The 22,341-nt window shown below is 49.6% G+C and overlaps 1 protein-coding gene across 1 annotated transcript in view; it reads right to left on the reverse strand.

The window, feature by feature from the left end:
* The window catches only part of LOC140076250 (uncharacterized), a 69,407-nt gene extending 52,231 nt beyond the window's left edge, over positions 1–17,176 (reverse strand). Inside the window, exons 1-2 of the mRNA XM_072122780.1 lie at positions 16,667–17,176; positions 16,451–16,574 (exon numbers count right to left, since the gene is read on the reverse strand). Coding sequence (XP_071978881.1) covers positions 16,451–16,574; positions 16,667–16,982 — 440 coding nt within the window. The 5' untranslated portion in view covers positions 16,983–17,176. The remainder of the gene's footprint in view (positions 1–16,450; positions 16,575–16,666) is intronic.
* Positions 17,177–22,341: the final 5,165 nt, after the last annotated feature.

Genomic DNA, 22,341 nt, shown 5'->3' on the forward strand with positions numbered 1-22,341 from the left:
ACTACTATAATACTGCCCCCTATGTACAGGAATATAACTACTATAATACTGCCCCCTATGTACAGGAATATAACTACTATAATACTGCCCCCTATGTACAGGAATATAACTACTATAATACTGCCCCCTATGTACAGGAATATAACTACTATAATCCTGCCCCCTTGCTGTGAGAACGTGTATGAGCTGAGCTCCTGAGTCTCTGCATGTCTGGAGCGAGCCCAGGGCGGGGCCACCCTGGGTGGGGAGATTCCCCAGGCAAGGCCCAGGCTTCCAGGCCTACACCGGGAGTGAACTCCCAAAAACCTTCTAGGGATGCAAATCCCAAAGTAAGCAGTAAAGATTGTGTACAGATTGCAGACAATGCGATTGTGATGAGAAAGACTGAAGAAGTGGAAATAACTGAAGCAGCAATGAAAGCAGCAAGTACCATGACCAGCCAGCGTGGAGGAGCTCAGGTGATGCAGCAGAGTGTGAGACAAGCAGCAGGTGCACAGCCCCCCACTCCTGCACCCAGACAGAGGAGAACATCATTGGAGAGACAAACCCTGCGAGAAAACCTGCAGCAGAGGGAGGTGTTGTCCAGCATGGCCGCTACAGGCCGCACCAGGTCAGCAGTAAAGCCACAGACTGTAACTACAAGCCCTCCTGTGCAGCCAGATGGGGTTCTCACCAGATGACATCCTGGCGGTCATCAACCTTCCAGACAGACAGGGCTATGATGTCAGCTTTAAGCTCATGTCTAGTCTGGACAGGTTCTGGTATAAACTCCCCCGGCTTAGGGACACTGATGGCTGGTGTAGGTTTGTGTTTGTCCCCATATCCAGGCCAGGTACCGTGGTGGTCAATATAATATTCTGGAATGAGTCTGTTCCCACTCAGGACATTCTAGTGTGGCTCAGACGCCATTGTGATCTGCTGTCAGACCTCACTAAGAATAGAGACGCCGACGGTATCTGGACTGGAGGGTGGAAGGTTCTGGTGAAGTTGAGGCAGTTTAACAACATTACCCTGCACCTCCCCAACTCCTTCTATATAAGTAGAGAAAAGGGCTTCTGCTTCTATCCCGTACAACCACGGAAGTGCTTTAGGTGTGGTAGGATCGGTCACGTGGCCAAAGTATGTACAGTAGTTAAATGCAACCTGTGCGGGGAGGTCGGTCATCTCAGTGCCACCTGTGAGACGGTCCGATGCAACCTCTGCAGAGAGATGGGCCACCCGCACCATGATTGCCCGGAGGCCTGGCATAACATCGCCAGGGACTTCTCAGATGATGAGATGGTGCAGGAGGCAGATGCCTTAGAGGAAGAAGCCTTGGTGTTGGGGCAAATTCTGACCAGGCGGGAGGTACAGGGCTCAGGTGATGCAGAACCCCAGCAGTCAGACAGTGCTCAGGGGAGTGTGGAGGTTGTAACCCACGACCAGCCTCAGGCAGCCACCTCTGTAACATCTACTGAATATGAGGAGGTGAAAAAGAATAAAAGGAAAAAAAAAGACAAATCCTCCCATAGGCCTGAGGAGTATAGTGCGGAGCCTAAGACCAGGAGAAAGTCCAGTGGTGATAACGGGGTCATGGTCCTTTCCAACAGGTTTGATGCTCTGTCCGAGTCTGATGGGGACTTTGAAAAAGAGCTGGAAAGAATTGATAATGAGTGTGAGTTGGACACAGGGGATCCTCCAACTAAGAAGAAACCCCCTCCTGTGGATACCGCTGAGGAGTCAGACATGGAGACTGGTGGAAGACAGGGGGACTTTGACTCTGACTCATGATGATGGGAGTCACTGCTCTGCTTTTTTTCATTGTGATGGCTGGGTTCTCTCTAAAAGTTGCTTCCAGCAACGTCAACAGCATTCAAGTAAGAAGGACTAGACACGCCGTGTATGACCACCTGAGATATCTGGACGCTGATGTCATCTTCCTGCAGGAGACCCGTCTGACCACCTTAGGGCATCTCCGTGAGGCTGGGCGTGAGTGGCGGTCTGGTCCTTCTTACTGGTCACTGGCTGTGGAGCCGTACGCCGGGGTCGCCATACTGTTTAACACCACAGACGTGACGGTGCACAGGCTGATGGAGGTCGATATGGGGAGGTGCCTGGTGCTAGAAGTGACCATCCATGGTAGGCGGCTCCGGCTGATCAACATCTATGGCCCACAGACAGTGACCGACAGAATCCAGCTGTTCAATGAGGTGAAGCAGCATTTATTTACTTCTATCCCTGTAGTAATGGCGGGTGACTTTAATGTTGTCATGACTTCAGGTGACAGGTCCTCAGGCAGAGCAGTGGTCAGGGACTCCAGGGTCCTACAGAGCATAATATCACAGGCAAACCTACGTGATGTATTTACCTTGGACGGGAGGAAACCTCGGTACACCTATACGTGTGCTGACAGGCACAGCAGGATTGATATGGCATTTGTGAGTCCCTCAGAGAATGTTAGTGGTATAAGCGAGAAGGTTGTCCCATATTCTGACCATCTGGCCTTATTGTTTTCCATGGGAGCCACTAACCACTCGGATATTGGTCGGGGGTTATGGAGGCTCAATTCTAGCATCCTGGATGATGCCTATGTCCAGAATTGCATCCACTCCCTTTTTCAGGACCAGCTCCAGAGACAAGACTTCTATGACAACATATCTGACTGGTGGGAGAACGTCAAGGAGGAGATCAGGTCCCTCTTGAAGAGACTGTCAGTGAAGAAGGGTAAGAGTAAGTACAGCCAGTATCTCAAGCTGCGGAAAGAATTGGAGTCACTGTATTCGGCGGGAGGGGGGGACAAACAAACGATTGACCGACTGAAATCTGAAATAAAGCAGTATCAGTACAGCCGCTACACGTCCCTGGTAATCGAGCGGGACTACGGAAAACTGGGAGTTCCTGATCCGTATGAAAATTGCCGGGAACGTGTGGCCAAGAAATCGATCACAGGTCTCACTGACTCCCAGGGAGTTTTGCAGGAATCTAGGGAGGGTATCCTGGGGGTGGTGAGATCCTACTATGCTGAGTTATTTCAGAAGAAGGTTTTGGATAAAGAGAAAATGGCTCAATTCTTGGAGGTGCAACACCCTCGCCGATGCAAGGCAGAGCTGTGTTTGCAAATACGTCCCACCATGTAGCTTGCAGCCTATGTAGGGTCTGATTAGCCTCACAGCATGTCACTACATAACACTAGATAACACAGATGAACTCTGCAGTGGTAGATCCTGCCTGGCAAGGCAGGAGTTAATTCTTTGATGTGATGTAAGATGTGTCATCCAATCACATGTATTATCCTAATGTATTGTAAGCTGGGATGTAATTGGAGGAGTAACCACCACATGACCAAGAGCTGAGAAAAAGTGACGGTTGGAGATTTCCAACAGTCAGTTCAGTCAGAGAAGTGAGTCTGAAAGACTAGCAAGTCAGACCAAGCAGTGAGTTAGACAGAGAGAGAGGAAAGGGGTATCATCCTACCTTCAAGGGTGATACCTGAGCACTCCAGGACAAGCTGAAGTTTCCTATTAGGACACAGCTACCTCCCAGCCTGCCCTCTGCATCCAGGCTGGCGATCTACCTCCTGTGGCTCCCTCCAAGTACATCTCAGCAATCCACTACTCTGTTAAAGGCACGTTGCTGCGGTTCCTGTCGGTTCCAATAAAGAACTGTAAGTTGTTTGTTCAACCTCTGCCTCCGTCTGGTCCCTACTACAACTACCATCATCACAGGCACCCTGTCCACCACACAGAGACTTATACTCTAGACACCAAAGGGTTGCCCCAGGGAGATCCGCTATAGCAGCCTCTCCCTCATCATTTATTGCCAACACCACCCTGCTGGAGACCTGCCAGGCTGTAGGACAGCCCTCCGGTCCCCATACCAAGCACCGTGACACTAGCGTGCCTAGGCCGCAACCGCCAGCCACTCAGGTACTGCGGGCCCCAGCTGACTCCAGGCCCCGAGAAAAGGCTAGGCCCCGGTGGGGGATGTTGCAAGTGGCGTCACGAACACAGGATCATTACTTCTGTGCCTTATTCTGGCACTAGAGACTATCCTTTATTGAAAAACTACTGTCAAGCATCGCTCCAGCAATCGGGGTGTTAATCCCTGCCAACGGACTCTGTTAGCTCAACTACAGTTGGTGCAGAGCGGTTGAAGCATTTACCTCACAAGGCTGTGGCACAGCAAGTATTTCCAGCCCGCCAAATCCTCACTGGCGGGAACTCCAGAGTCGTCACTAGGCTCCGCCCCCTGCGCGAGTGGCGCGAAGCACCGTGGAGGAGGAGCTGGAGGAAGAGGGTTAATCGGCCATCTTGGATTTCGGCGCAGGCCGCGCCTGAAGCCTGCCAGCAGCGTGCGCCTCATCTGGAGTTCCGGCGCACGTGTCCTGCGACTGGAGGAGAACACCGCTGAGCATCACCGAGCCCCTGCTGCCTGCCGGACAACGGGAACGGAGTCCTTCATGCACCGGAGCTGTCCTGTCACCGCGGCTGATCCTTAGTGAGTACCACTGGGGAAGTTAAAGGGGGGTAGAGATTGTTTCCGATGCTAGGTTATTGGCTCACCTCCCAGGGAATAGTGACTGTGTCTTAAAGTGCCCACGTCCCATTCTAGCCATCGCCCATAGCAACGGACATTGTATAACCCTACAGACTTCCCTCAGCTAGGCCAGTCATGTCCGCCCAGGACGAAGATACGGGACTGCAGCAGGTCCCGTCCCCTGGTCCCTCCTCAGGGTACCGGAGCATGTTAAGCCCTCCAGAGAGTCCTTTCACCCCTGCTACAGTCAGGGTCCCTGGGACCCCCACCATGATGCCTCTGACTATGCCATACTATCCAGGGGCCCCCTGGTTACCCCACTACGAGGGAAAATCACACACTCTCCCTGAATTCAGGGACAAGTTGTTAGCCACCTTCGCCCTGTACCCGTTCACAGAGGAACAGAAAGTGGGCATCCTAACCGGGCAGTTGAAAGGACCCGCTCTCCGGGAAGTCAAGTCTTGGCCCCAAGAACAGTGTCAGAATGTGGTCCAAATTCTTGATAGGCTGCGCAACACCTTTGACAAGTGTACTGCCTCACAGTTGAAGCAGCAATTCTTCGGGAAAAGACAGAAGCCCCAAGAGTCCCTCCGAGACTTTGCCCTCTCCCTACAGGAGACATGGAAGGCCATAACCCGTCTTGATCCCAAAGACGCTGAAACCTCTGATCAAACCCTGAGGGAACAATTCATTAATGGACTTGTTGATAGAAATCAAAGGTGTCAACTAAAGATCATCTCTTCTCAACATGCCCAGGCCTCCTTTCTTGAGTTTAAGGAAATTGCCATTGACATATTAGGGGACCGACCGCCTACTGGACCGCAGAAAGAGCCTGAATCCGTGGAAATGGAGGACTCTGCTCTAGCTTGCCATCCAAAGCAGTCGACATCACCTACTCCTGCGGCTACGGAAGTTGCTGGCTTAGCAGGACAGATCCCTAATCTGGCGGACACCCTGCATAAAATACTCGATCGGTTGACCCAGTTGGAAGTGACTGTCTCCGCTATGAGGAAGAAACCTCCAGAGAACTCTGTACGGTCAGCTACCCCTCGTGACTCTCCGGCCAAACAGCGCCCAAGAGAAGCAAAGTCGTTAAGCACCTGGAGTCAGAAGAAACCCCGCCAGCGGTGCAGCTACTGCCATAAATATGGGCATGAAGAGGATGGATGTCGTCAGTTAAACGACAAACCCTTGGAGCTAAGGGACGACCTCCAAGGGAAGAACCTGTAAGTCCCCGAGATGCTAACTGGATGCCCAGGTTCGTGGGGACTCGCCCCATGGTTCATGTAACCATCAACGGAGTTACCCTACCGGCCTTAATTGATACCGGCTCTCAAGTGACCACCCTCCGGAGTGCTGCCTTCGAGAAATGCCGAGGAGGAGCATCCTTAGTCCAGCCTCCCAAGGCTTACTTGAACATTATTGCTATGAACGGAAAACCCGTACCCATCCGTGGCTACTGGGAGCCCACGCTAACCATTGGAGACACTGAGTTAACCAGACAGGGCGTAGTGGTGACACGAGTGCCCGAAAACGGTAACTTCTCCCTGGTACTGGGTACCAATGTCCTCCGCCACTGCTACCCTGAAGTGCTGAAGGCTCTCCACGACTCCCTGCCAACAGTGCCCAATGGTTCCCGGAAGGTAATTCAGGAGACTATGCAGGTTCTAGCGGCGCAACAGAAGTTTGCTGGCCCTAATGGTGAAATCTGCAGAGCCCGGATCAAGGATCCCCAACCTGTCCGCCTTCAACCTGGGACTGAGACGTTAGTATCGTGTCGAGCCTGCATGGGCGTCCAAGGTCAAGACTACCAGGCGATAGTAGAACCTCTACCAGCTGATGAAGACCTGCCCATTCTAGCCGCCCGGAGCCTAGTCACTGTATCCCGAGGACAAGTACCCATTCGACTACTAAATGTGGGAGACTCCCCAGTGGATCTGAGAAAGTACCAAGCCGTAACCATTCTCTTCAGCGTCCATCCTGAAGACTTGGTGGAAATCTCTCTGTCTGCCTCCCAACAGCTGGAACTGAAGCAAAGTGCTGAAGGTGAGCCTGCTGAGCAATCCTGGTGGCTTGAGCTCAATATTGGAGATGACGATTTTACTCCTGCAGACCAAGTACAAGGTGTCCTGGATGTCGTTTTGAAGCACCACCAGGCCTTCAGCAAACACCCACTGGATTTTGGGCAGACTACCCTGATTCAACATACCATCCCTATTGGCTCTCATCCTCCTATCAAGGAACGATACCGGCCCATACCTCCAGCCCGCTACCAAGAGGTGAAGAAGCTGGTACAAGAGATGAAGACAGCCAATGTTATCCGGGAAAGTCACAGCCCATGGGCTGCCCCGCTGGTCCTTGTGAAAAAGAAGGATGGAACCCTTCGATTCTGTGTTAACTATAGGAAGATCAACAATATCACCCACAAGGATGCCTATCCTCTGCCTCGAATCGAGGAATCCCTCGCAGCCCTAGGGTCAGCTGCCTACTTCTCTACCCTGGACCTGACCAGTGGCTACTGGCAAGTGGCCATGGCGCCGGAAGACAGACAGAAGACGGCTTTCACCACCCCAATGGGCCTGTTCGAGTTCAACAACATGCCGTTCGGGCTATGCAACGCCCCAGGCACATTTCAACGGCTGATGGAGAGATGTTTGGGTCATCGCAACTTCGAGACCGTCCTGCTATATTTGGACGACATCATCATCTACTCCAAGACTTATGAAGACCACCTCCACCATCTGGCTGAAGTCTTCCAAATCCTGACCCAACATGGGTTGAAGGTCAAGCCATCCAAGTGCCACCTGCTACAACCTAGCGTCAAGTACCTGGGACTTGTGGTGAGCGCTCATGGAATTGAGCCAGATCCAGAGAAGATTGCAGCTGTCCACGACTGGCCTACCCCATCAACCGTACGGGACATCAAAAGCTTCCTGGGATTTGCCAGTTATTACAGGCGTTTCATCCCGAAGTTTGCCCAGCTGGCGGCTCCCCTGCAAGAGCTTCTAAGGGGCCTGCCAAAAGAGAGCCAACGTTCCCGAGTATCCATTGAGTGGACGGCCGAACGAGAAGCTGCCTTCCAGATGCTCAAGCAACGGTTGACTGAGCCTCCGGTGTTGGGATATCCAGACTACAGTCTGCCTTTCACCCTATACACTGATGCCAGCAAGCAAGGCCTAGGGGCTGTACTATCCCAGCTCCAAAACGGAACTGAAAGGGTCATAGCCTACGCCAGCCGTTCCCTCCGAGAACCGGAGCAAAACGACCAGAACTACAGTTCCTTCAAGTTGGAGTTTCTGGCGTTAGTCTGGGCTGTGACCGAAAAGTTCAAGGACTACCTGGCTGCATCATTCTTCACTGTCTTCACAGACAATAATCCCTTGGCGCATCTGAACACCGCTCGTCTTGGAGCACTGGAACAACGGTGGGCCTCCAGACTTGCCAACTTCAACTTCACCATCAAGTACCGGGCTGGTAAGACCAATGACAACACCGACGCTCTGTCACGTCTCCCTGACCAGTGGGAGGGACCCTCCACGGATGCTCAGTGGGAAGATGTGGAGATGCCAGCGTTCTATGCCTGGTTTGTGCGTCAAGATGCCCAGAGAGTTTACTCCTTACCGTCAGAGGCAGCGCCAGCTACTCCTCAAGAAGAGTCAGAGCCCCCTGCGGAAAAGGACCTCTGGATAAGTCTTCAGGCTGATAGCCGCGCCGTAGGAGAAGTAATGGACTATCTCTCTAGTGGGCGAGTGCCTGAAAGAATCCGCCGCAGAAGAGCTGATGGAGAACTGTCTCAATTGTGGCGCCAGAGAAAAACTCTGAACATGCACCAGGGTCTGCTAAAGAGAAGAACTCTGGACCCTATCACTTATGACCGGCTATACCAGATTGTGATTCCCAGGAGGGATGCCAAGATAGTACTGGATATGTACCATGACCAGTCCGGACACCTTGGCGCTCAGAAGACTGAAGCCACCCTCCGAAGGCGCTTCTACTGGGTCAACATGAAGCCCGACATCGAAGCCTGGTGTCGGGAATGCCCAGCCTGCGCCATCGCTCGAGGAGAGCGACACAATCAAAGGGCCCCTCTACATCCCATTGTGAGCCAACGGCCCTTAGAGATCCTGGCATTGGATCATGTGAAGTTGGAGCCCAGCAGATCCGGTCACAGTTATGCTCTCACGATCATCGACCACTATACCAAGTTTGTGGTTGCAGTACCTGTCAGAGACCTATCAGCAAGGACCATCGCAGCGGCCCTGTGGAAGAGCTTCATCCTCCCCTATGGCTGTCCGGACCAGATCCTTACGGATCAAGGCACAGCATTTGAGTCCCAAGTCTTCCAAGAACTGTGCACTCTATATGGCTGCAAAAAGCTGAGGACCACAGCCTATCATCCCCAAGGCAACGGGCTTTGCGAAAAGATGAATCAGACTCTAATCAACATGCAGAGGACTCTGACCCCTGCAAAAAGGGCTGACTGGCCAAAACTGTTTTAAAACCGAATTAGTGTACCTGTACAACAATACCACTCATTGCTCCACAGGATACACCCCGTATTATCTGATGTTCGGGAGAGACGGCCATCTCCCTGCTGATATGACCTGGGACAAGGAGTCCCCTGATTCCCAGTCTTTACTCCCCCAGACTGACTGGGTTCACGAACACCAGAGGCGCCTGGCGGATGCCAGAGAAGTTGTGGATCTGCGGTTGGAAGAGGCCCGAGAGAAACAAAAAAGGGACTTCGATCGTAATGCCTGTGCTGAGCCTCTTGCCCCAGGAGATTGAGTGTGGCTGCGCAACAACCATCCCACCAGTAAGCTAGATGGGCGTTGGGAGCGTGAGCCATACCTAGTTAGGGACAGTCTCTCCCCTGAAGTCTACGAGATTTCAAGAGGAGACCGTCCACTACTCCGGGTACATAGGAACCGGCTGAAGAGATGTCTTCGTCCTTTTGCCCCTATGTCCACACCTCTCACCTCGACCCCCAACTTACAGACCTCCTTGTGTTCACCTACCCCCAGTTTCTTAGAACTTGTGACTGTGCCTCAACTCTGTTTTGTTTCCACTCCAGTAAGAGGTACCCCAGAGAGACCATCATCCCCACCGCAGTCTCCAATACTGCTGCCTGTGGAGGATGATCCGGCTCCAGTGTCTGCAACCCCTGAAGCATCAGAGGCAGCTGAGACTCCGACTCCAGCGCCTGACTCAGAGGAGGATGATGAGGAGGTTGTTATCTTCTCCAGGCCGGAACTTCGGAGGTCTCAAAGGGAGACAAAAGGTAAAGCTCCTGCGTACCTGCAGGAGTACCAACTGGTGTCACACAGAAGGAGGAGGCAGGTACGCTTTTCTGACACCGAAGTACTTACCACCGAAGAAGATACTGAGTAACCCCTGATGGGCTGTAGCCCACTTCAGGTACTGTGAATACTGTGTACATATGTAAATATTATTTCCGCTAACCCTATAGAGCCAGAGACTTTCCTGGGACTCTCACCCCTGTTTATTTATTTCAGTCAAGAGACATACCTTGAACTGCCCACTGTCATGTGCTATGATGGCACCCCTACAAAGGACTCTGTCCCTCTACACATAGAGGAGACCCTTTGCATCTTTATTGCACTTTTCCCACTTCAAGGGCTGTACCCAGAAGATGGACTTTGCTATTAAAGACCTTCTGAGAGACTTTTGCCAACCTCAAGGAAAAGTTGCTACTTTATTTATTTTTATATTGCACTTAATGCCTTCCTTTTAGGTATGGACATTATGCCTGCACTTTTATGCCTTTCCTTTTCAGGTAAAGAGACATTCTATGCTGCTACCCTGAGTAGCCTAACTATCTGTAACGTTTGTAATGTTATAAGATGTGTACCCATTGGGCTCCTAAGCCAATGTGAGTTTACAACATGTTTGCACACTGTCAATATATGTCAGTAGTTTGCACTAACCTTTTATAGGCTTTTCAGATTGTAGTGTGGCTGTGTCGGACCGTCTAATCTGTAAACCTTGACCGCTATCTTATGCCTCAAACCAAAGCTTTGCAAGTGGGGGTAGTCCGTAAACTGCGGGTCCTTAGGGGACCGGGGGTGTTAAAGATATAGCACCTGGATGCCACTCACACAAGGGTAAGAATGTCAGTCGGCAGGTACTTGTACATTGTACAATGTTTTATTGTGTCACATATGCCAATATAATGCATATATACACTATATATTTGTCGCCAGGGAAGAAGTGTTTATATAACAAATATACAGGCCCCGGTGCAAGGAGTGGATTACAGTACATGACACCACACCTTTCCTACAGTACAGTTTGGTTTAATGGCGTCAGCAACCAACTGTCACACATGTCCTTGTCTTAGTCCGACACCAACCCAGGTGCCTGTCTCCAGGACCATGGGCGGTTTGTCCCTACAGATCATGTAGCCCCATCATCTACCTCTGCGCCCCAATCAGTCTGTAGTCGAGCCGAGGGCGGCTCTTTCAATTGCCCCGGGGGTATGCAACACCCTCGCCGATGCAAGGCAGAGCTGTGTTTGCAAATACGTCCCACCATGTAGCTTGCAGCCTGTGTAGGGTCTGATTAGCCTCACAGCATGTCACTACATAACACTAGATAACACAGATGAACTCTGCAGTGGTAGATCCTGCCTGGCAAGGCAGGAGTTAATTATTTGATGTGATGTAAGATGTGTCATCCAATCACATGTATTATCCTAATGTATTGTAAGCTGGGATGTAATTGGAGGAGTAACCACCACATGACCAAGAGCTGAGAAAAAGTGACGGCTGGAGATTTCCAACAGTCAGTTCAGTCAGAGAAGTGAGTCTGAAAGACTAGCAAGTCAGACCAAGCAGTGAGTTAGACAGAGAGAGAGGAAAGGGGTATCATCCTACCTTCAAGGGTGATACCTGAGCACTCCAGGACAAGCTGAAGTTTCCTATTAGGACACAGCTACCTCCCAGCCTGCCCTCTGCATCCAGGCTGGCGATCTACCTCCTGTGGCTCCCTCCAAGTACATCTCAGCAATCCACTACTCTGTTAAAGGCACGTTGCTGCGGTTCCTGTCGGTTCCAATAAAGAACTGTAAGTTGTTTGTTCAACCTCTGCCTCCGTCTGGTCCCTACTACAACTACCATCATCACAGGCACCCTGTCCACCACACAGAGACTTATACTCTAGACACCAAAGGGTTGTCCCAGGGAGATCCGCTATAGCAGCCTCTCCCTCATCATTTCTTGCCAACACCACCCTGCTGGAGACCTGCCAGGCTGTAGGACAGCCCTCCGGTCCCCATACCAAGCACCGTGACACTAGTGTGCCTAGGCCGCAACCGCCAGCCACTCAGGTACTGCGGGCCCCAGCTGACTCCAGGCCCCGAGAAAAGGCTAGGCCCCGGTGGGGGATGTTGCAGAGGCAACTCCAGGCCCTGACACTAGAGATTTGGACTTTTCTCCTTTGACAGCAGGAATAACAGAGGAGGAGGTTAAAGAGGCCATTGATAAGTTACATCTGAAGAAGGCACCAGGTCCTGATGGTATTACATGTGAATTCTATAAGAAGTTCAGAGACCTCTTGGCCCCGATCCTTGTGGATGTGTTTACCAATTGTCTAGAGAATCACCTGATGCCTCCATCCATGAGAGTGTGCTCCCTTATTCTGCTGTCCAAAGGTAAGGAGCCTAGTGACATCAAGAATTGGAGGCCGATCGCCCTCTTGAATGTCGACAGGAAAATTCTGGCAAAAATTCTATTCTCTAGATTAGTCTGTTTGTCCCCAGCACTGTTGGCAGGCTCTCAGTACGGCACAGTAAAAGGGCGGAACATCTCTGGAGCAGTCATCTCGATAAGGGAGATGTTTGAGAGATGTAAAGCTCTGAGGTGTGGGAGATATGTTGTAGGTCTGGACCAGGCTAAAGCCTTTGACAGGGTTGATCACGATTATCTATGGGCAACTTTATCAAAGTAAGGTATTCCGGGAGAATTTATAGATTGGCTGAGAACTTTGTACAGAGAGGCGAAGAGCTTTCCTCTGATCAATGGTTGGCAGGGGGACACTTTCGGATTAGAGGCAGGGGTGCGACAGGGCTGTCCCCTGAGTCCACTGCTGTATGTGTTTGCCATCGATCCTTTCCTGAGATCACTGCAGCGGTGTGATTTTCAGGGGGTGCCGGTCCCCCATTGCTTGCCTTTGAAGGTAGTCGCCTACGCGGATGATGTGACTGTTGTGATATCTGAACCTCGTGAGGTGGAGATGTTATCTGCAGCCATCAGAAGTTACTCAGAGGCCTCCGGGTCTCTGGTCAATCTAGAGAAGAGTCAAGCTTTCTGGACATTGGATGCTGCTCCTGGCTTTGATCTGCCACAATTCGCCAAGGCCTCCACCCATATTAAGATCCTTGGGGTGAAATTTGGGAGGGAAGATAATGCCAAACTAAATTGGGAAGAGAAGTTGGAAACCGGAAATGTAAAGGTTCAGCGATGGAAGAACTGGAGGCTGACCTATAGAGAAAGGGTTACTCTGATGAAGACTTACCTGGTCCCTGTCTTCCTCTACGTCTCTGTCGTCTTTCCTTTGCCAGAATCTTTCTCCGCTAGGCTCTTTAGCCTGTTCTTCCAGATTTTATGGGGGAACAGGTTGAACCCAGTTAAAAGAGGGATCACCTACCTGCAGAGGAGAGAGGGTGGACTGGATATGTTAAATCCAAGGGTATTTTTTGACTCCATGTTTCTGAAAGTAAATTTTGGTTGCCTGGACTCAAATAATGGTCTCCTGTGGGTAAGTAGTGTCAGAGACTGGATATTGCCTTTTGCAGAGTCTTGGGTGCGAGGCGGCAGTCTCAAGAGGGGCCGATGGACTCCTGGCTTCCTCCCCCAGTATCTGGAGTATGGTCTCAGGTGTTTGAAAAAGTGGAGGCTAGACAAGACATTTTTGGAGAATAAGACCAGGAAGGACCTTTATACCAATATCTGTAGGTCCTTCTATGCTGTTCAGCCTGCTCTGAGGGACTGCATAATGGCGACCGTGCAGGAAAGCCTGAGGTTCCTCAATAGTCCGAGGCTTCCCGCAAAGCTCTATGATATCGCCTGGTTGTCCTTGCATGGGAGGCTCTTTGTTAGGGGCAACTTAAAATTCTTGAGTCTCTCTGAGCGTTTGTGCCCCTTGGGATGTAAGCAGGAGGAGACCATGGAGCATTTTACTACTGAGTGCCCGGGAGGGAGGCAGATATGGCAGGAGGTGTCCCACATACTCAAAATAGGAAGACTGCAGTCTCTGACCTACCCAGAGATCATCTATGGGGTGACACCACAGGTAGCCAGCATAGACCGAGGGACCATGTACATGATCATCAGTACAATTAAATATTACCACTGGCACACCAGGACCAGAGTGTCTGCACACAGCGAGTCCTTCCAGCCCATGACCGCTGTAACCCAAATATTATCAGAGCTGAGGTGGATACGATCCATAGAGGTTAAAAAAACTGGTAATAATTAGAGATGAGCGAGCACTAAAATGCTCGGGTGCTCGTTATTCGAGACGAACTTTTCCAGATGCTCGAGTGCTCGTCTCGAATAACGAGCCCCATTGAAGTCAAAGGGAGACTCGAGCATTTTTCAAAGGGACAATGGTTCGGGAATAAAATGTGTTCTTTAATTGAAAAAGAATGTCTTCTGATAAGTGATCAGATGTATGCAAACATCTGCAATCTATTCTTCACTGTTCCGCGCGTATATTATCTCCCGACAAGTTAACAGATGTGCAGAACAGTGAAGAATAGAATAAAAACAGTGAACACAGGATCATTTAAGTGAAAAATGCAGTGAAAAACACAGTGAAGAATAGATTACAGATGTTCTGCACATCTGCTTACTTGTCGGGGTGATACGCTGTCCCGGGATCCGCTCCTCTTCTTCCACTGAAGTCTCCCCGTGCTGCCCGATGTCTGTCTCCCCCGTGCTGCCCGATGTCTGTCTCCCCCGTGCTGCCCGATGTCTGTCTCCCCCGTGCTGCCCGATGTCTGTCTCCCCCGTGCTGCCCGATGTCTGTCTCCCCCGTGCTGCCCGATGTCTGTCTCCCCCGTGCTGCCCGATGTCTGTCTCCCCCGTGCTGCCCGATGTCTGTCTCCCCCGTGCTGCCCGATGTCTGTCTCCCCCGTGCTGCCCGATGTCTGTCTCCCCCGTGCTGCCCGATGTCTGTCTCCCCCGTGCTGCCCGATGTCTGTCTCCCCCGTGCTGCCCGATGTCTGTCTCCCCCGTGCTGCCCGATGTCTGTCTCCCCCGTGCTGCCCGATGTCTGTCTCCCCCGTGCTGCCCGATGTCTGTCTCCCCCGTGCTGCCCGATGTCTGTCTCCCCCGTGCTGCCCGATGTCTGTCTCCCCCGTGCTGCCCGATGTCTGTCTCCCCCGTGCTGCCCGATGTCTCCCCCGTGCTGCTTGATGTCTCCCTGCTGCCGTTCCGTGCGTATCTTCCGACAAGTAAGCAGATGTGCCGAACATCTGTAATCTATTCTTCACTGTGTTCACTGTTTTTATTCTATTCTTCATTGTTCTTCACTGTGTTTTTTTAATTAAATGCTCGATCTCGAGCAGGGGAAATACTCGTCCGAGCAACGAGCCGTTTCGAGTACCTCAATACTCGAACGAGCATCAAGCTCGGACGAGTATACTCGCTCATCTCTAGTAATAATGTTAAGTTATGGAGGAACATATATCTGGGGTAATTCTTCAAGTAATTATATTAATTTCCACATTTTTCTTTTTGCCAGTGATGGACTTTTTGAGTTAAGATTATTATGAATTTATTATTTACTGATCTGTATGATATTTGTTAATTAACTGTTTGTTCATTCTGATGAGAATGTATTGTAATATTTTCTGTTTGTTTATACTAATAAAAATTGCCCCCTATGTACAGGGATATAACTACTATGATACTGCCCCCTATGTACAAGAATATAACTACTATAATACTGCCCCCAATGTATAGGAATATAACTACTATGATACTGCCCCCTATGTACAAGAATATAACTACTATAATACTGCCCCCTATGTACAAGAATATAACTGCTATAATACTGCTCCCTATGTACAAGAATATAACTACTATAATACTGCCCCCTATGTACAGGAATATAACTGCTATAATACTGCCCCCTATGTACAGGAATATAACTACTATAATACTGCCCCCTATGTACAGGGATATAACTACTATAATACTGCCCCCTATGTACAGGAATATAACTACTATAATACTGCCCCCTATGTACAATAATATAACTACTATAATACTGCCCCCTATGTACAAGAATATAACTACTATAATACTGCCCCCTATGTACAGGAATATAACTACTATAATACTGCCCCCTATGTACAGGAATATAACTACTATAATACTGCCCCCTATGTACAAGAAGATAACTACTATAATACTGCCCCCTATGTATAGGAATATAACTACTATGATACTGCCCCCTATGTACAAGAATATAACTACTATAATACTGCCCCCTATGTACAAGAATATAACTGCTATAATACTGCTCCCTATGTACAAGAATATAACTACTATAATACTGCCCCCTATGTATAGGAATATAACTACTATGATATTGCCCCCTATGTACAAGAATATAACTACTATAATACTGCCCTCTATGTACAGGAATATAACTACTATAATACTGCCCCCTATGTACAAGAATATAACTACTATAATACTGCCCCCTATGTACAGGAATATAACTACTATAATACTGCCCCCTATGTACAGGAATATAACTACTATAATACTGCCCCCTATGTACAAGAATATAACTACTATAATACTGCCCCCTATGTACAGGAATATAACTACTATAATACTGCCCGCTATGTACAGGAATATAACTACTATAATACTGCCCCCTTGGTATAAATTGTTCTCACCTGTGTATAAATACAGGGAAGACGAAATCTGAGGATTTGATTTGTTTCTCTGCTTTTGTTATTCTTTCTACCAGTTGGAATTCCTTTTCCCATTCCACCGTCTTCCCGAGGGGCAGCAGGTTACCTGGAGGAGTAACAGAGGGCGGTTATACAAACATGAGCAGCGCCTGACTTCCTGTGCGGGTAGGTAAGTACCACGGACCCCCCACTACTCACCAAGCTGAGCGTAGATTTCTCCAAATTCACTATCATTCATCTTTACGCATCCTCGGTTGTCCACCAGGGTGATGTTCTCTGTCAGTTTGTATGGGATTCTCTCTGTTGTTTTCGCTCCATCTGATCCCCATGCCTTCGCCCTGTTCTTGAATTCTTGATCTTCCCAGACGTAGATACAAGTGTTGATGAACGAGGACTTTCCATGACCCGTGAGGCCAAAGAGTTGGATGAGAATCCGGTTAAAGCCTTGGCTTCCTCTCTTACATCTATCCAAGCTGAAGTTCTGGATGAACTGTCTCATCTCATCTCTGTCCATGTTGTATCTCAGATCTCGTGTATCCCGGGTTGTATCTCAGATCTCGTGTATCCCGGGTTGTATCTCAGATCTCGTGTATCCCGGGTTGTATCTCAGATCTCTTGTATTTCGGGTTGTATCTCAGATCTTGTGTATTTCGGGTTGTATCTCAGATCTCGTGTATCCCGGGTTGTATCTCAGATCTTTGTCTTCTCACTGACTGACGGAACTGAAATGGGACAAAGTTCTGTTCCTTTCCCTCATAAATGATCAATGTGGACTCTAGTCGCAGCCATAATCCTCACGACACTTCCTCATACCTCCGAGACGCTCTGTTAGAACTTTCTTGCTGATGATGATAATTGTTCGGTTGTAGAAATTGGCTTTTTCTTTAGTGCTTCAATTTCTTTGCTTAAGACTTTCCAAAATATTGAAGAGACCTGGACCTTTCCATAAGTCCCGATGGATTTTGTAGATATTTCATATTGTCTTATAGATTTTATTGACTATGGTTTCTTATATAAGCTCCTTCTAAGCTATGCTCTTTGTACTCTTAGCCTGGTATAGAGGCTTCTTAACAAGCTGCCTGGTATCCTGTGTTTTTTATGTCTGTCGCTTGGTATTCTTACTTGTGCTTTGACTATCCTCTACTCTTGTGATTTTGTACTGTGTTTGCCCTCTTTGTTGTTACCCGGCTCTGGAGACTATTTTTCTGTGTTAGTTTGTCTTTTTCTCTGTGTATTTCACTCTGGTGAAAGGAAGGGAACATCTTTTAGTTGTCTACCCTCCACTGAGGGTGATCCAGCCAATAGGAAGGAACAGTTGGGAAGGGGCTAGTCTAAGGGCCTCACTGTCTCTATCTGTCCATCCCCAGATCCAGCGTTCTATATATGACTAAAATGTTTTAATCATAAAACGGTCTTTGTTTGGTGGATGTATAGAAACCCTCCTCCCAGTGTGAATAGAGTAGAATCATCAGCAGACATGTGCTTCATGTATTGATTCTCCGAGCAGCTTGTTATACACAATGATTTGGTCCCACATCAGAGATGGAGTCCATTGCACTCATCCCTGTAAAGGGGTTATGTGCCGTTTGAAGCTTATCAGACACTCTGTGGACCTCTATCCCAGGACAGGACGCTTGAAGCTTATCGGACACTATGTGGACCTCAATCCCAGGACAGGACACTTGAAGCTTATCGGACACTATGTGGACCTCTATCCCAGGACAGGATGCTTGAAGCTTACCGGACACTCTGTGGACCTCTATCCAAGGACAGGATGCTTGAAGCTTACCGGACACTCTGTGGACCTCTATCCCAGGACAGGACGCTTGAAGCTTATCGGACACTCTGTGGACCTCCATCCCTGGACAGGATGCTTTAAGCTTAGCGGACACTCTGTGGACCTCTATCCCAGGACAGGACACTTGAAGCTTATCGGACACTCTGTGGACCTCTATCCCAGGACAGGACGCTTGAAGCTTATCGGACACTCTGTGGACCTCAATACCTGGACAAGATGCTTGAAGCTTATTGGACACTCTGTGGACCTTTATCCCAGGACAGGATGCTTGAAGCTTATCGGACACTCTGTGGACCTCAATCCCAGGACAGGACACTTAAAGCTTATCGGACACTCTGTGGACCTCTATCCCAGGACAGGATGCTTGAAACTTACCGGACACTCTGTGGACCTCTATCCCAGGACAGGACGCTTGAAGCTTACCGGACACTCTGTGGACCTCTATCCCAGGACAGGATGCTTGAAGCTTATCGGACACTCTGTGGACCTGTAGCCCTAGACAGGATGCTTGAAGCTTATCGGACACTCTGTGGACCTCTATCCCAGGACAGGACGCATGAAGCTTACCGGACACTCTGTGGACTTCTATCCCAGGACAGGACGCTTGAAGCTTACCGGACACTCTGTGGACCTCTATCCCAGGACAGGATGCTTGAAGCTTATCGGACACTCTGTGGATCTCTAGCCCTAGACAGGATGCTTGAAGCATATCGGACACTCTGTGGACCTCAATCCCAGGACAGGACACTTGAAACTTATCGGACACTCTGTGGACCTCTATCCCAGGACAGGATGCTTGAAGCTTATCAGACACTCTGTGGACCTCTATCCCTAGAAAGGACACTTGAAGCTTATCGGACACTCTGTGGACCGCTATCCCTGGACTGGATGCTTGAAGCTTATCGGACACTCTGTGGATCTCTAGCCCTAGACAGGATGCTTGAAGCATATCGGACACTCTGTGGACCTCAATCCCAGGACAGGACACTTGAAACTTATCGGACACTCTGTGGACCTCTATCCCAGGACAGGATGCTTGAAGCTTATCGGACACTCTGTGGACCTCTATCCCTAGAAAGGACACTTGAAGCTTATCGGACACTCTGTGGACCGCTATCCCTGGACTGGATGCTTGAAGCTTATCGGACACTCTGTGGACCTCTATCCCTAGAAAGGACACTTGAAGCTTATGGGACACTCTGTGGACCTCTATCCCAGGACAGGACACTTGAAGCTTGTTGGACACTCTGTGGACCTCTATCCCAGGACAGGACACTTGAAGCTTATGGGACACTCTGTGGACCGCTATCCCAGGACAGGACACTTGAAGCTTGTTGGACACTCTGTGGACCTCTATCCCAGGACAGGATGCTTGAAGCTTATTGGACACTCTGTGGACCTCTATCCCAGGACAGGACACTTGAAGCTTATGGGACACTCTGTGGACCGCTATCCCAGGACAGGACACTTGAAGCTTGTTGGACACTCTGTGGACCTCTATCCCAGGACAGGATGCTTGAAGCTTATTGGACACTCTGTGGACCTCTATCCCAGGACAGGATGCTTGAAGCTTATGGGACACTCTGTGGACCGCTATCCCTAGAAAGGACACTTGAAGCTTATCGGACACTCTGTGGACCGCTATCCCTGGACTGGATGCTTGAAGCTTATCGGACACTCTGTGGACCTCTATCCCTAGAAAGGACACTTGAAGCTTATGGGACACTCTGTGGACCTCTATCCCAGGACAGGACACTTGAAGCTTGTTGGACACTCTGTGGACCTCTATCCCAGGACAGGACACTTGAAGCTTATGGGACACTCTGTGGACCGCTATCCCAGGACAGGACACTTGAAGCTTGTTGGACACTCTGTGGACCTCTATCCCAGGACAGGATGCTTGAAGCTTATTGGACACTCTGTGGACCTCTATCCCAGGACAGGACACTTGAAGCTTATGGGACACTCTGTGGACCGCTATCCCAGGACAGGACACTTGAAGCTTGTTGGACACTCTGTGGACCTCTATCCCAGGACAGGATGCTTGAAGCTTATTGGACACTCTGTGGACCTCTATCCCAGGACAGGATGCTTGAAGCTTATGGGACACTCTGTGGACCGCTATCCCAGGACAGGACACTTGAAGCTTATCGGACACTCTGTGGACCTCTATCCCTAGAAAGGACACTTGAAGCTTATCGGACACTCTGTGGACCGCTATCCCTGGACTGGATGCTTGAAGCTTATCGGACACTCTGTGGACCTCTATCCCTAGAAAGGACACTTGAAGCTTATGGGACACTCTGTGGACCTCTATCCCAGGACAGGACACTTGAAGCTTGTTGGACACTCTGTGGACCTCTATCCCAGGACAGGACACTTGAAGCTTATGGGACACTCTGTGGACCGCTATCCCAGGACAGGACACTTGAAGCTTGTTGGACACTCTGTGGACCTCTATCCCAGGACAGGATGCTTGAAGCTTATTGGACACTCTGTGGACCTCTATCCCAGGACAGGACACTTGAAGCTTATGGGACACTCTGTGGACCGCTATCCCAGGACAGGACACTTGAAGCTTGTTGGACACTCTGTGGACCTCTATCCCAGGACAGGATGCTTGAAGCTTATTGGACACTCTGTGGACCTCTATCCCAGGACAGGATGCTTGAAGCTTATGGGACACTCTGTGGACCGCTATCCCAGGACAGGACACTTGAAGCTTATCGGACACTCTGTGGACCTCAATCCCAGGACAGGATGCTTGAAGCTTTTGGGACACTTTGTGGACCTCTATCCCAGGACAGGACGCTTGAAGCTTATCGGACACTCTGTGGACCTCTATCCCAGGACAGGATGCTTGAAGCTTATGGGACACTCTGTGGACCTCTATCCCAGGACAGGACACTTGAAGCTTATCGGACACTCTGTGGACCTCTATCCCAGGACAGGACACTTGAAGCTTATCGGACACTCTGTGGACCTCTATCCCAGGACAGGATGCTTGAAGCTTATCGGACACTTTGTGGCAGCATAAACAAAAGTTAAGGAACTTATTCTTACATGTTACTGTGTCCCTCCTATGGTTGGGTCATTCCACGTTTGGTGAGTTGCAGCCTTTATTGTCCAGTTCAAATAATTCTGTTATTGCGGATATTGAGGTGATGTACACTCACTGGCCACTTTATTATGTACACCTATCCAACTGCTCGTTAACACTTAATTTCTAATCAGCCAATCACATGGCTGCAACTCAGTGCATTTAATCATGTAGACATGGTCAAGACAATCTCCTGCAGTTCAAACCGAGCATCCGTATGGGGAAGAAAGGTGATTTGAGGCCTGTGAACGTGGCATGGTTGTTGGTGCCAGAAGGGCTGGTCTGAGTATTTCAGAAACTGCTGATCTACTCGGATTTTCACACACAACCATCTCTAGGGTTTACAGAGAATGGTCTGAAAAAGAAAAAACATCCAGTGAGCGGCAGTTCTGTGAGCGGAAATGCATTGTTGATGCCAGAGGTCAGAGGAGAATGGGCAGACTGGTTCAAGCTGATAGAAAGGCAACAGTGACTCAAATCGCCACCCGTTACAACCAAGGTAGGCAGAAGAGCATCTCTGAACGCACAGTATGTCCAACTTTGAGGCAGATGGGCTACAGCAGCAGAAGACCACACCGGGTGCCACTCCTTTCAGCTAAGAACAGGAAACTGAGGCTACAATTTGTACAAGCTCATCGAAATTGGACAGTAGAAGATTGGAAAAAACGTTGCCTAGTCTGATGAGTCTCGATTTCTGCTGCGACATTCGGATGGTAGGGTCAGAATTTGGCATCATGGATCCATCCTGCCTTGTATCAGCGGGTCAGGCTGGTGGTGGTGGTGTCATGGATCCATCCTGCCTTGTATCAGTGGTTCAGGCTGGTGGTGGTGGTGTCATGGTGTCTTTGGGCCCCTTGGTAACACCACAGCCTACCTGAGTATTGTTGATGAGCATGTCCATTCCTTTATGAGCACAATGTGCCCTGTAACATCTGATGGCTACTTTCAGCAGGATAATGCGCCATGTCATAAAGC

Source organism: Engystomops pustulosus, chromosome 8 (assembly GCF_040894005.1).
Source record: "Engystomops pustulosus chromosome 8, aEngPut4.maternal, whole genome shotgun sequence".
In the NCBI taxonomy this organism is placed as follows: Eukaryota; Metazoa; Chordata; class Amphibia; order Anura; family Leptodactylidae; genus Engystomops; species Engystomops pustulosus.